Consider the following 15,664-nt stretch of genomic DNA (forward strand, 5'->3'; position numbering starts at 1 on the left):
TGTAAAACCAATTCCATTTATATATATGCATATTTATTTAAGTATATATATATTTTTTTTCTTATATTGTATATTTAGATACATCATTGTTTTAGTTATAATAAACAAAAAAGTCGAGAACCGACGGCGTTTGCATAATTTTTATAATTTATAATAAACCTGTTTAAAATAAGGAAATAAATGTGTAATTATATTATTGTAATATTTTATATTTCGTGGTATAAATCAATTAAATAACAGCTTTTATTTTATTTCCCGCGCCCTAGTGTACCATACCCCCACCCCCTGCCCATTCTTCATTTATTTTGTGGCAGTAGGTCAGTCCATCAAAAGACCCAAAACAAGAACCAAACTCAAATTTCAGTTCTAGCGGCCAGCAATACTAAACACAAAAACGCAAAGTACGTGAGAATGCATGTGCACCCTAAAACATGCTGGTGGCAAAACAGAACCAGACCTGAGAGAGTTCAAAAAAATCTGAAAAAGCATACAATCACATATTTTTATCGAAACATATTGCGTGTGTACTAACACATGCAAAGATGTTCTCTCTGCGCTCTCTCTCTCATGATGACGTCACTCTGAGGTACTGAACGCGCTAGCCAGTGTGTGACGCTTTCGTTGTATGAACTGGCACATCTATATACTGTATGGTTAGTGGTTGTACTTTGTACAATTGAAACTTAAATGCGAGGCGTTATCGATACTATCGCATGTATCACATATGTTACTAGGAACTACATGCATTTTGGCGAGAGTGTGCCTATCGAATGCGTTACCACTAAGCAGTCTGTTGATTCTTTTAGCGTCAATGGCTTTAAGCTTAGTTTTATTTAGGAACCACGGTTTGGATGATGTTGAGGGGAAAAGCGAGCAGTAACCTCGTTGCTTGATACTAGCAAACTCGGCGTATTCTCTCTCCCATTCTGCTTTTAAGATTCTGTGTATTTCGCACATAGCGTCTTTGAGGTTCCATTTAACCACTGTGTATTTTCCTCGTCTGTGGGCTTCTTTGGCTGCTGCGTCAACTGAAGTGTTCTGAGGGATGTTAGCGTGTTCGGGAATGTAGTGAACCTCTACAGTTCTTAGATGTGGATTTTGTTGGCGATAGAGTTATCCTGAATGTTCTTCGCCAGAATGAGGGCCCCGTTTCTGCTGTCTGTCAGGAGCGCGACACGAGGAAAATTGTACAAAATAGCATGGTCTAATGCCTTCTCGATAGCAAGGAGCTCGGCGGACAACGAGGAAAGGGTTTTGTGCGTGTAATAGCTATGTAAAAAACCTGTCCTATCGTGACTGACGATGACGATGACTGACCCATCCGTGTAATAGATTTCAAAACCACTCCTTCTTTTCCCCGTGGAGCAGCATGATACCTGCCTGGTCTATAGCGTGCTTGTTAAGTGCAGAACCCTTGAAAAATTCTAAGTCGGAGCTAATTTTAGTGCAAAACGAAGCTGTGTTCTCGTAAACCTCAACTCTATCTATTATGCCGCCAAACTCCCGATATGCCTTAGCGTAGCCCGTGTTTAAATCCCTATTTGCTGACACTTCTTCACTTGCTGGGAGATTAAATGCAAACACCTTAACCAACTCTTTCGCCGCCAGGAATCTCATCCTGTAGTCCGGGGGAAGTTCTCCTGCCATGTGATATATGATAGGAACGGGAGTGCAGATTATCCGACCCAGCGACTTTCTGAGGTGATGGTTGCAGTGGGATTTGATTTTGGCCAAGGCAGATTTGGACAGGTTGCAGAATGATGAGCACGCGTACTCTAGCCTACTTCTGACAAATGCCTTGTAAAATATAAGCCCTCTTTTGGGGCTGATACCATAGTGACACCCACTGAGTAATCTGAGAAACGCACAGTTTCTGTTCGATTCCGAGATGGCCAGATCAATGTGACCAGAGGCTGAGTTGTTTGCTGAGATAGTCCTGCCTAGGTATTTGATCTGCTCTACTTGTCTGATCTCAACTCCTTGATGCGAAATATTTAGCGCAGCTCTACGATTGTTGAAGTAAATCACTTTAGACTTCACCGGATTGAATGACAGGTTTAGCCTATTGCATTTTTCTTCGAACTCATCTATACTGTCTTCCAGCACCCGTTTCGCAATGGATACGTCTTTATGATTATTTTTTTTATACCGGGTTTATACCCGGCATTCTTGATAGAAAAAACGAGCTTAACCCACTTAACCCCCCTCTATTTATGCACATTCTAAGTTAAACCACGGAAAATAGCACAGTTTGGAGTGTATTTCGTACCCACTGGTCTACAATAGGTTAAACTATGGATAAAATCGACTAGATAATTCGATAGCTTTTAAGAACATCCAGGGGAAAGAACAAAAATTGCGCGCCAATTAAATGAATTTTCAAATGTGTTCTTTGAAGTTTGCTTCAATTTTACCGCATGTTAAATAATGAAAAACCATGTCGTAGTTTCGTAATAGTTACTAATTCAAGCAAAAACAAAACGGTTAGAAAATTGAGCACGATTCAAGAAAGTGAAATTGCACCAGTTTAAAGAAATTTCGTTAGAGATTCAAATGCATGCTTTAAGCATTAAACGAGGGGAACGTTGTGAGTTGCTGCGGAGACCGCAACTCTACAGTTATACCCGATACTAAGTCAGTATGGCTCTCCTCCGGCAGACGCCGCTAATATTAAACGACACGACAAGGAGTGCGTGCGAGAGAGACAGAAAATCAGTCTGAGCGTGACGTCGGGTGCTGCGTAGCCAGTGCAAATTGATTTGTTCCTTTTGGCTATAAAAATGATCTGATCTGATCCAGATTCAGAAATCTGATATATACGATCATTATCTATGATTCTGCGTTTTTAGTTTTCTCGTATCCTCAATATTGTGGATGCAACAGATTTTCGCCCTTTGTGGGGGGCGGGGCAAAGTTTTGAAATATTCTTGTAGCAGTGACATATCACAGAAGTCTGGATCCAAAACATCGTTGCTCTCGCTCTTATAGTGTTATAGCACTAGGCGCTGAAGGAGACGGACAGACGGACAGACGGACGGACGGACAGACGGACAAACGGACAGACAGACATGGCTCAATCGACTCGGCTATTGATGCTGATCAAGAATATATATACTTTATGGGGTCGGAAACGATTCATTTTGGACGTTACACACATCCACTTTTACCACAAATCTAATATACCCCAATACTCATTTTGAGTATCGGGTATAAAAAGCATAGCTTCCAGTTCGTCATCACTGTATACGCATGTGTTAAACTCTTCGCGTAAATCCACAACAACAAGGCACTATCAATTATCACCCTGAACTAGGAGTCGATCGCCGATCGTCTCTCTACCGGTGGTATATAAACGTTAACCCCCAGTCGAGGTGCATCATTCAGTATTCAGTTCTGCAGCAACAGTGTTCCAGTGACATACAAAAGCCCAAAGGATATAAGCTTGTTATCTACACACACAACACATCTATTCTATCATCATGCAGAAGAATACAATTTGGAATGCGGCTGTGCTGCTTGTGCTCTACCTCACCCTAGTCTTCTGCGAGGAAACAGAGGAAAGCGCTGATCCTCCGGCCGCCTTGGATAACCAAACGGAGAGCTGGGAGAATCTAGGCCGGGAACTGATGGAATTCGAGGGACGCACCCGTCGGCATCGTGACCACATGTTTTTGTGTAAGTAGAGCTCGGTTATGGTTATCCATTCGAGAGATCCAGATGTGTTCAGCGGGTCATGTATACAAAAATTAGCACTAACAAGTTACAATTCTGATCACTTGGGATCATCAGCATAATAATAATCGGGAGTGTACACACGCCACTGCCAATTTGACACTTTCTTTGGAAAGTTTCTCCCCCTCCCAAACCAGACGCATCTTTCCCAATTGGACGATCACGAAACGTTCCGTTCATTTAACACTTTTCACTTTCAATCGGATTGTCGTAGATCCCGTTCCCCCTCGCTCTTATTCAGTTGTAGAACTTCTGGTAAAAGTTTTCCTGCCATGATGCAACGAGAAATTATTTAATCTTGATTGATCCCGCTTCTTCCAGACCGCCATCTCTGTCGGTGGGACATTGCTTACTTTATCAAGGTGAAAGTGGTGATCGTTTCGTTCTTCGTTGGAAGCGCTATTTACTTGGGTCTGCGCTACTTCTGGCCCCATGCCAAATGCAACCAGGAGATCATCCTGGATCATCCGTGAGTTGTGTAGTCCAATTTTAAACTAATAATCATTTCCATGATTCCTTGATTTAGTCCTGCGTCGTACAGTCATCACGATCACATTCCCTACTCCCTCGATCACAATCATTCGGAGCACTACGATGCGCCGACATCCTTTGACTCCAGCTCTGGATCTAGCTTTGAACCATACTCCGGTTACAGCAGCTATGCCGCCTCGGACATAGTCTCTGATGTCCATGGCGACTCTCATAGTGACGCTCCGACGGCTCCTTCCGATCTGCATCGTCGTGGTAAGCGCAGTGCTGCTGAGCAGCCGGAAATTGAGATTGAGGATGATGACCAGGAACAAGAAGAGGTAGAAATTGTGGACGAGGAGATTTCCGAGAGTGTGGCCCGTCAAATGTCCGCTGAAGAGCAGTGAGTATAACAGTTGAGGAGATGCCTTATGAAATGAAATTAAACTTGGTAAACTCTCGATAAGGATTGCGGACTTCATGTTCGCCTTCTTGGGCCTCGACTCCAAGGCCTGTCGCCGTCGCTTCGTCTGCGAAATGGAGTTCCGATCAAAGCTGAACCCCTTGACCAGCATGGCCTTCCGCATTGTGGGACGCGGCTTTTTCGAGAAGTATACCAATTCGCGCCATCCCGACGCCAGGGCCAACAGCTTCAGCGAATGCGCGGCCGTGAATCCCGAGTGCATATTCGTCGAGACTGGCGAGCCTTCAGAAGCCGAGGGCCAGCAGGAAGAGGAGCAGGCGGCCACCGAGGAGCCCAGCAGCTTGGACTCCCAGAACGAGATCAACCTGCAGGCTGAGCGGCAAAATGCCAAGCTGCGCAACCGCCGCGGCGATCGTATGCTGAGCTCCATTGCCGAGCACATTCTGACGCAGTAGTCCGGATCGTAGATCGGAGTGATGTTGGAGCGATGTGTTCAATTAATCTATTTATTGTATTTATTTATTTTAGCTATAAGAGTGAAGAACGTACCCAGAGTGGGAACACAAAATAAACTTGCCTCATCTACATATGAAAACAGAACTAGAAATCTCCATGAGTCAAGAGTTACACAGGGGAAAAAAACAAAACCAAATGAATACCTTGAAATGTGACTAAATTGATGATCGACTAAGGAGAGAACGCAGCAATCAGGACTAAATCTTCTTAGTCTTTTTCTTTTTGATGGCATTTATCTGCTCCGCCAATTGTTCGATCTCTCGCTGGCTCTCTCTCGGCTCGTTCTTGCGCACTTGCGTCTTGATCTTGTAGCGCTGGGAGAGATCAGACGCCAGATCGTTGAGCTTGCCCCACACAAAGGAGAGGAAGTTGGTGGCCAGATCCTGCTTGAAGAAGGCAATCGCCACGAGGGCAATGAGAACCAGCGCGGAGATCGAGTTCTGATTCAGATCTGTCTCGGCTGCTCGCACCTCAGGCTTGAAGTCCAGCTGAATGAACACTGAACCCCTGTCGGCCACAAAGCTGGTCGATGGCAGCTTATAGGTGTACGTCTTGTCCGACAGCGTCGACTAAAGCTCTACAAAATAGCTCTTGCCGTCGAGGGGAATTCGCGGAAGGAATATGGTCATGCCTGGATTCAGGCGGGCCTTGGGATTCACTGGTGTGCCCACGCGCTGCGAGAACACCGGAGTCCGAGTTGCCACGACGGTACATTACAATGCGCAGGGTCTTGTAGTGATCGTTGAGAGTGGCCGTCACACGGGCCGTGATGTCCACAATCTTCAGAGGACTCATGGCCACCAGATTGATGTCGCGCACGTCTTGATGGCCCACGCCGACCTCGTGCTCGTTGGGAAGAGATCGCTCTACTCTCTCGTTGTCGGGCACCACGCGAACTGAGTACTTGCAGCCAGGCTGAAGGCCACGGATGCGATACTGTCCATTGGGCTCACTCGTGGCCTCCTCCTGCTGGCTGTGACAGCTCTCATCGGCGGTGGCTTTTACATTAACCTCGGCAAAGGGCTGACCATTCAGCGAAGTAATTCAGCGTTTCCCACTGTGGAAAAACAACATTGTTCAGCAAGGTATAGACTCCAGCTGAAACAAGAAGACTCACATGAGGGTGACTTGGTTGGTCTCCCCATCCTTTGTATCGATCATCTTGGAGTTCGGCTCGAACTTGTACTCCTTCATTATGGGTCGCAGATAGTATTGCGAGGGCGACAGCGAGTGGAAGTTGATGGCACCATCATCTCCAGTCACAAGGTTCTTGCGATAGCTCTCCCCACCGCTCAGCGACAGCAAGACACCGCCCAAGAGCTGACCCGCCTCGTCCTTCACAATTACGGAAATCACGCACAGCTTGTGGGCACTGAACGATGCCGACTGACGATTGTATTCGCTGAACACGTACGACTCCTTCTCCGCCTTCAGATCGAAGGCCATGCCCGCATCGATAGGGTTGAACTTGAACTCGCCAGTCACGGCTGTGAGTGTCTCGATGTCCTTCAGCGCGGGATCCTCGGGGAAGGACAGGGTTATCTTGGCATTCTTAATCGCCGGTACCACCTTGCCGCGCAATATCAGACCCCTAGTAGCCACAAAGTTGAAGGCAATGTCAACACAGTCGCTGCCGCCCACTATATCCTGGTGCTGTGGCGCAAAAAGCATCACATCGCTCACGGGTGTAATGTGGAGGACTTCCTCAGGCTTTAGATAGGTGTCGTAGCGGTAGGCGTACTTGCCATCTACCTTGTGAGACTCAGCCGTGGGCGTGATGGTCTCTTTGCCCAGTTTCTCTGATTCGAGAAGCAACTTGATCGAGTCAGCCGCTGACTCCGTGGATAACACGCGAATGCCAGTCTTGTGGGTAACCGCATTGATGATCAGCGTCTGAAGTTGTTCTGGCTCCGGGGTGATGAACTTTGAAGGCAAAGAGTCATCGTAAGTATGGCAGCCCTCAAGCTTGAAGTCGTAGCTGCCATATTTCGACACACAGAAGGTGTTCACGCCGGACAGAATCTTCAGCGTTTCCGATGGTGCCTTTGCTTCCGTGGGTCCTGCAACATGGGTATACCTCATCTGGATAGGGGAGAATGAACAGAACACTTAGCTTGCTTTGTGGCTTTTAGGAATTATCTTTTAACATCACTAACCACTGCCCGATGGCTGCAGATGATGGAGACCTCGTAGCCCTTGTGAACGAACGGCGGTGCGTCCTCCTCGACGGATGCAACGTTCAGGAAGACGCGCGTCGATTCATAGCAGAGATTTTCTTGGGGTATTGTCTGCTCGTACGGGCCGGGCAGCATGTCCTTAAATACAAATTTTCCACCTGGAAAGAATTTCATCAATAGTCAGCAGAGATACAGAGCCTCAAAGTCAGCACTTACGATTAGCCTTGGCTTTCCATTTGTTGGTCGTTGGCTGTCCGGTGGCGTCGAGAGCCTGGAGCGTGACCTCGGCCCCGGTGCATGTGCCCGTGCCATCCGGCAGACACTGCAGCTCTCCGCGAATTTTGGCACGAAGCTGTGAGAAGGATATGCCATTGATGGGCTCCCCTTGACCTCGGTCTGCTGCTGCACGGGGAAGAATTGAACGCCACTGGCCTTGTCCGCATCCGTGGTGAGAACCTCTATGCTGAACTTACCGACAGGAAGGTAGGCGCACCAGCTACCGCTTCCCGCCTGTGTTTTAGTCGTTGTGTGGAAGGTGGAGCCGAGCTTCGTGAGACCCACTGCATAGGAATTCGTAGACACTACTTTGCCGCACACTTCGTAAGCGGAGGGCACAATCGTCGGCAGCTCAGCCGTGTTTATCTGGGCCTTGACATGCAATGGAGCAAACTGCAGCTGTGGCGATTCAACTTCTATGTTTATGGTCCCCGCTTTGATGTTCTGCAGCGTGTAGCTACCCTGGTCATCTGTTTCGGCCACCTTCTTGCCATTCAGCTTGACAATGACCGATTTGAGTGGCGCGCCACCGGCAGAGCCCAAAACGCGGCCCGAGATGGTGAATCCAGTTATCTTAAACTCTTCCTTCAGCTGCTGCGTATCCTTGCCCACTTCCACTTCCAGGAAATCGGGACTAAGGTGAAGTTTTAGCCTGGTGTTCTCTTTAATGGCCTGCAACAGGTATTTGCCAGAGGGTACGTTCTTGAATGTATATTCGCCAGATTTCTCAATGAGTGTGTAGCAAGAGGCGGCAGACTCGTACTCGCTCCTGCCACTATTTGAGGCTGCGACAGAGGACTTGTCGCATTTTGGCACCAGAGCTTGCTGTGGATTACAAAAGTCAGATTAATGATTCGATTGATTAGGCTTCATACACTCGACTTACTCCCTTTTTTTTGTACAAAAACCACGCCTAAGCTGCCAGGGAGTTGAGCACTTGTACCAAAGCGGCCATTGATATCGAAACCAGACACCACCAGAGAGTTTTCCGGCAGCTCTGTGTTGCCACTAACAACCACGACATCGTGCTCCGCCTTGGAGAAGTGCCACTTCGAGTGCGTGGCCTTAATTACATATTTTCCAGGGATGATGGGTGTGAACGAGAAGATGCCATTGAAGTCTGTCTTTGTGCGCCTCACTTCGCCCTGTTCAGACTGAAGTTCTACATCTACATCACGTGCTCCGCCGCCAGTGGCCAGGCCCACTTTGCCGGTTATGCCGAAGCCCTTAAACACAAAGTTCACGTCTTTGCCCTGACTGCACACGTCATTCTTTCCATCGAAATTCAGTTCAACGTGCTCCGGCTCGAAGCTCCAGCCGGGCGGCGGGGATATGCTTAGCAGGTAGTAACCCTTATCATAAATGGGCAGGAAATAATATCCATTTGAAGGCGAGCAATCAGTCTTATCCTTTAGCGAACCTTGTTTCGTCAATCTGTGGTATCCGAAGTTAAAAGAATATGGCGGGTGAGCATTAATTTATTATTTAATTAGTGCCAGCACCGCACCATGCGCACAATCTTATCAGCGGGCAACGAAGTTTTCGGGAACTTACAGTTTGATCTCTACTTTGAAAAAGTCAATATCGGCATGGCTTTTTATAAAGCCGCCACAGCCTACCACTTCATTGGACTGTGCGTTTATTTCACCTAATAATTTAATTAATACAATTAAAATAATGCCGGAAAAAAACCTCATTTTGACTTAGAGGTGCAAGCCCATCGATAGTACGATCTATATATCGAATTCGAATAGCATAAATGTTATCGGCATTTACCAACACTACTGACTCTATTTGTTTAGGCTATAAAAGATAGTTTATTTAGCCATTAAACAATACAAATCTGGCTTTGCGACTTGCTTCAATTCATTGCTGCAAAAGTGCGTATTTAATTAAATTATTTAACACAAAGGAGTTGTACTCCAAAACAGCTGACAACTGATAACAAGCAGAAGATAGCAAGAATAAGAAAACCACCCCCGTAAAGATCCCAGGGAAAGGGCGCGGGTTTGTCGAAAGCTGTGGCGGTTGGTTTCCTGCCTCATTCGCGACTTGCACTCGCTCCGGAATAGCTTTCCCGAATACAACAAATCACGACGCTGCTGCGACACGAGCACCAAAAAATGACTCTGTGGGAGCTGAAAATATTGATATAACCTGCACCCTCCTACCCGCCCGCCGACTATGGATTGGTAGCGTTGCACATTGCGAAATTCAAGCTATTCGTCATCGCCATCGTAGAGGAAATCCCCCGTCAGAATGGCTTTAGCCAGCGCCGCAGCCGCCTTGCTCAAGGCTTCCCAGACGCCGCTGCAGCAGCTGCTGGAGGACATCAACTTCCAGCGCACCAAGGAGATGCGGCAGCTGCTCAAAGATGGTGCGTTTCCTGACTCCTGTATCCTTAACCACTTCCATTTCTCCTTATTGAGAAAATTTGTCTACATTTGCACATTTTCGATTTGTCAGCGCAACCCCTAAGAGAGTGTGTCTCTGTGTCTGCCTTTTGTCTGTACCTACAACTGGCTGTGTGTCAGTGTGTGTTCCGCTCCACTTTTTTTTTTGGCCCACAGTTTGCTTTCCTTTATGTAAGCGGCGTGTCCTTTTGTGATTGCGGGGGGTCGTGGGTGTCATTCCCAACAGCTGTTCACCTGTCGGGCAGCTCCCTAGTGAAATGCGTAGGAACATACAACTGATTTTTGATAATGTTGCAGATGGCGGCTTTGTGGTGCTCCAGGGCACAACCTACTGGACGGATCTCTATGTGCGACACTTCCTCTTCCAAACAGAACCCGAGCATAGCATCAATTCAGACGATTTGCTCTTCTTCGTGCGCAAGAAACACGTGAAGACCTCTTTACGCCACATGCCAAAATATGAGGTGAGTCCAGCAGGTGGCTCTTCTCTGATCCTCCTTTTAAATACTATTTCCCCATCCTCTTAAGACTGAGGTAGAGGTATTCCGCAAGGACTCGCGCAAACTGCCCATTGGCGATCCCGATGTGGACTGGGAGGAGACGGTCTATCTAAACATGGTCATTCACCAGTTTGATTACACCCTGACGCTGGCCATTTGCACCCGAACGTCGCCCAAGGAGCTGCAGGTACTGCGCAGGCACTCTCAGCGCGTCTACGCCAGTCCTAGCCGAAGGAAGATGGACACCAAGGGGGAGGGCGAGGAGATAACGTATCCACACATCTGTTTTATGGTGGACAACTTCGACGAGGTGTTCAGCGACATACTGGTGCGCGATGGCGAGATGGTGTGCGTTGAACTGGTGGCCAACGATAAGGATGGGTCAGTTCAGGGCGTAATCTTCCTGGGATCCATACGCTACGATGCCCTAAAGAAGGTGTACGATGCCAGGGTTAGTTTGAAAGGCACAAAAACATAACCAACGTGTAATTTCCTGTTCATCTGATTCTGCAGCAATCGAGTCTCAGCTCCAAGGTGGCCCAGCGCATGTCCTTTGGGCTGTTCAGCAGCGGAGCCGGAGTGCAGACACGCTGCGAGTTTGTCCGCATGAAGGGACCTCAGGGAAAGGGTCATGCCGAGATGGCCGTGACCAAGCCAAAGGGATCCGGCGTGGAGAACCCCACAAGCGAGCCGGGCTTCTGTGCCACAGACATGTGGGACGAGTGGGAGGAGGAGAACGATGACTACTGCACCTACCGTCACCAACGCCGGCTCAGCGACCCCAGCGCGGTACGGCTGGCGTTCAAAGAATGCCAACGCCCAGGATATGGTGGGCAGCGGCACCAGCTCCAATGTCGGCGCAAAGGCACGCTCCGAAAACGAAGGCTTGGACTCGCTGGCCAGCGAGGTATCGGAGATCGAGGCCGGTGATCTGCGCGACGGTCAGTCCCAATCCAAACTATTTTCTTATTTTTTCTATTCATTTGAGCATTTCTTAGTTGCATGCTTTCCACATTCACATTCGTATTTATACGTGTGCCGCCTTGCACTCATTACCGTAGTTTTTGCCGCTTCTTCTGCCTGCTCCTTTCCTTTCCGTTACGTTCTGTTTATTCTTGAGTTGTTCCTCGTAATGTGTTGTGGTTCCATCGATGATTTTCCTTTACCTATTTCCAATTATCAAATTTATATATATACTTTAATCTACCTACAAGCGACGCCAGAGTATATATATAAAGAACACCCTGACATTGCCGAGAAAGCAGGACAAATAATACACAAGGACAACCCAAAATTATTTCGTTATACCCGTTACCCTGATTTCCTGAATACCTTTTCCGTTTCTTCCGTTTCAATGTACACACACGAGAGGGAAAAGTTTGTCAAGAATAAATGAGAATGGAAATGGATAAACATTCGAGAACTTTCCCCCCTTGAGAGAATGTTCTTAGAGATAGAATAGCTCTTCATTGACCCCAATTCTTCCTGTGGTGGTGGCATCAACATTAACAGTTCCATTCCTGTCATCAAGCTCCACAAAACACTCGATCCCCTAGAATATCAACATATGTCGCCCCTTTCTGGTTTATTATTTAACTGCTTTCTGCCAATTATTTGTAAGTTGCTTGGGCCGATCCTCGGTTGTACATGTGTGTCGATGTATCAATGCTTATAAACGCAAAAACCGATCTATATCTACTTGTAGATCAGCAACGTCCTGCTTTCTCGGCCTCCGCGGCAAAACTGCACTCGAATCCGAAGTGCTCCGATACGCTCGCTTCCGCGAAGGGTGAGCTAGACAAGGGGCCGACACACGAATCTCCAGGTTGTGGTGACGGTGACGGTGACTGTGCAGCTGCAGCGGTAGCTGTTCCAGCTGTTACTCCACCACCCCTAAGCGCTGCCGTTGAGGTGACTGTGGCCAGCGATCAATCCGGCACGAGCACGACCACGGGCTGCAACTGCTTTGGCGGCAAAAAGTGTAAGAAGCGCTGTGCATCGTCCAAGACCTCAGACACCCCGGAGATGTCCGAGATGTACTGTCCCAGATTCGAGGACCCGTCCAATGAGACGCCTGCCTGTCTCAGCAAGATGCCGGACAAGCGACAGTCTCGTCTTAAGCCAAAGACCAGTATTTTGAGTGTGGAGAGCGAACTGCTGGTGGGCAAGCGAAGCAGCCTAAGACTGCCCGCCGACAGCAAACGCAAGCCACTGGGCGGAAGCATCACAAGAAGCGCCTCACTCAGTGCAGCCGATCGCAGAACAAGTCTGCCGGTAGCCACCAAGAAGATAATTACCCCAAGACTGCGCCCTGCTAAGGCTAAGGATCAGGACAAGGGCATAGACAAAGAGAAAGATAAGAACAAGGAGAACGACAAGAAGTCTTCTAACCAGAAATCCAACGGATCGACGAGTAATTTCCTGTCCAAGATGTCGCCCAAGCGGCAAGGCAAGGATAAGGATGTCACTGCCCTGGTGGAGCATTGCGAAGGGTAAGATCGAAAGCACAATCAGTTCCGTGTTTCTCATTGAAACACTCTATTGCAGATCTGCTGGATCATCGGGAGACGCCCATTCTGACCTTTTAGTATTACATTCATTTGCGATTGTGATTTGCCTTTATGCTTTATAGTTCTCTTATCCCGTACATATATGTATTCTTTATTCGATCGAGTGCCCCTGTCGTGTGATCAGTTATCAGTTAACTCGTTGTGCTGTCTCCCAATCGCGTATTTCAGTTTATTTATCAGTTTATTCGCTTAGCTTACGACGAACGTTGAGTTACCTAAGCGCATTATAGTCGATGCAGGCCAACCAACAAATTTATAAAATATATACAAGTATGAGGACCATAATGAAAAATGTTAGCGGGAATATAGTAGATATGTAATTGTAATATTATTTGTAAATTTTACCACAAAATATATATATGTACTTATAGAAAACAGACATGACGGAGCGTACCTATATTAAAGGAGCGAAGTAGCCGAAACCCTCGCCCAAAAGTAGTTGTTCGGAGCAGAACCCAGCCGATTAGCTGCTTGCCAAATATCACCTAATTCTTGGCCCTCAGCCGCTTATTTTGTTTGTTACTTATGTCTATGTCACTCATTTGTTTGTTAAAGCTTTGCGCTTGCTTGCCCTGCTAAACGCTCTCTGCCAGCTCGCTCTTCGCTATCTCCGCTTTGCGTCTGCCTACCGACGTCGGCCGAGCGAAGCTGCGCTTAGCGATCGGAGCGGCAATGTAAAGGGCAGGCAAGCCACACTTGCAATTTGGATGTCACGCATTAAAGAACATATCGTAATTTTATTTCTGCGCCGAGTTTTATTTAATTCGAAATAATTAGTCGGCCGATTGGGGATAAAAACATTATCTCCACATAAAATTTGGTGACCCCGACGTGATCTCTGAGTTGCAGTGTCAATTAATAATCATTCGCGATCGACATTCGTTAGCCCTAGCAAATTTTCGGCGGTTAAGCACAATTCGGTGCTAAAACACACTTACATACACCTACATACACGCATTGCTGGCTATTAATTTCTCTGTCGCGACAATTCGGTCAGTGCAGTGCGGTAGGCAGTGCAGCGAACTCACTAATACACACAAGCGGAGTACAAAGCGGAATCGGACAGCTCGCACAGCCGCACAGCTAAAGGCATTAGTTGTAATCCCTTTGCTTTCGGTTCCCACGTTTATACGTATACAGGGTGTCTTTTTCGGTCGTGCTGAGTGACTCTTTTAAAACCTCAACATGGCAGCACCTGAGCCTACCAATGTCGCGAACGCAGCAATGCCGAGTGATGTAGATTTCTACAAGCACAAGGCCGAGTCCATCGCGCGCCAACTAAAGGCCATGGATCGCTTTCTCACCAAGGAAGAGCTTGCCGAGTTAGATGAGGCAGAACTTCAAGCTCGCTTAGAGCAAATCGAGCGAATGAATGCGGATTTCGATGCCGCTCAAACGAGCCTTGAAAGGCTGGATTTCCTGCAGTTAGCCCATGATGCCCGGCTGGACTTTTCGAATGTTTATGTCAAGGTTAGGTCCAGGCTGTCGCGGGAGTTGATGGCTGCTCGCACGGTAAATGTTGCCAATTCAACGGCTCGGCATACTCTCGAGGGGAATTCGTCGTTGTTCGCCTATAATAGTATAGGCCGTTCTCGAATGCCCGAGTTGCAGCTTCCGCGATTCGGGGGGAACTACATGGATTGGCCAGAATTCCACTCGATGTTCTCGACAATGGTGCACAAAGACCATCGTATACCAATCATCGAAAAATTCCAATATCCAATCGTGGATGTCTAGATGGTGCTGCGCTGGATACGATTCGTTCCTTGGAACTTTCTGAGGAGAATTACGACAAGGCGTTGAATTTGCTAATGTTGCGATTCGATAATAAACTGTTACATTTTCAGGCACACGTCAAGGCTATTTTCGGGCTGCAAGGGGTGGAGAAGGGCTCAGCTATCGGCTTGCGCGCGCTCAGCGACAAAATCAATTCGCACTTGCGTGCACTTCAGACCTTGGCGACCCCGCAGGAGATTTCGGATGGGTTGCTGATCTTCATCATAGGCCCGAAACTGGACCACAAAACAAAGGAGAAATGGGAAGAGAACTTGCCGACGTCAGGATTGCCTCGGTGGTCAAGCATGGCCTCATTTTTGGAAGCGAGCTGTCGGATGCTGGAGAATTTGGGATCAGCCATGGCAACAAGTCCTAATCAACAGGTGGGAGAAGACAATCCTGTCACACTTATCACCTCCAGTAACGACCATCCTAACCCCATATGTAACCATTGCAATTCCTCCGAGCATTACATATCTAGATGTCAGGCATTCCTGAATCTCTCTGCGTTTGAACGATACAAAGAAGCAAAGAAGAGCCGCTTGTGTTTGAACTGCCTCAACAAAGGCCATGAATTGCAGAGGTGCAGGTCAGGACTTTGCAGGCATTGCCAGGCCAAACATCACACGCTACTCCACATTCCATCGGGAACTGGTGCTTCATCTTCCTCTTCACCGGCCGAGGAATCGATCCAGCAAGAGGCCGCGACTGTGCTTCTAGCAAGCGGGTGTTCCAGCCCTCCCCCCTCGATCCAGAAATCTCAGCCTAGCCAGAACGTGTTGCTACCTACTGCCCTCGTCCATGTAACAGA

The 15,664-nt window shown here is 47.6% G+C and overlaps 1 protein-coding gene and 2 pseudogenes across 1 annotated transcript; 2 read left to right on the forward strand and 1 right to left on the reverse strand.

The window, feature by feature from the left end:
* Window positions 1-3,217: 3,217 nt before the first annotated feature.
* On the forward strand, window positions 3,218-5,092 carry LOC117191921. The gene is made up of 4 exons (XM_033396668.1): window positions 3,218-3,675; window positions 4,054-4,201; window positions 4,259-4,603; window positions 4,668-5,092. Exons 1-4 carry the CDS (start codon window positions 3,480-3,482, stop codon window positions 5,077-5,079), a joined length of 1,101 nt encoding a protein of 366 aa, XP_033252559.1. The 5' UTR covers window positions 3,218-3,479; the 3' UTR covers window positions 5,080-5,092.
* A 35-nt stretch (window positions 5,093-5,127) lies between these two features.
* LOC117191917 lies at window positions 5,128-9,305 on the reverse strand (annotated as a pseudogene).
* Window positions 9,306-9,471: 166 nt separating this feature from the next.
* LOC117191912 lies at window positions 9,472-13,180 on the forward strand (annotated as a pseudogene).
* The last annotated feature ends 2,484 nt before the right edge of the window (window positions 13,181-15,664 follow it).

Source organism: Drosophila miranda (assembly GCF_003369915.1).
Source record: "Drosophila miranda strain MSH22 chromosome Y unlocalized genomic scaffold, D.miranda_PacBio2.1 Contig_Y1_pilon, whole genome shotgun sequence".
Classification (NCBI taxonomy): Eukaryota; Metazoa; Arthropoda; class Insecta; order Diptera; family Drosophilidae; genus Drosophila; species Drosophila miranda.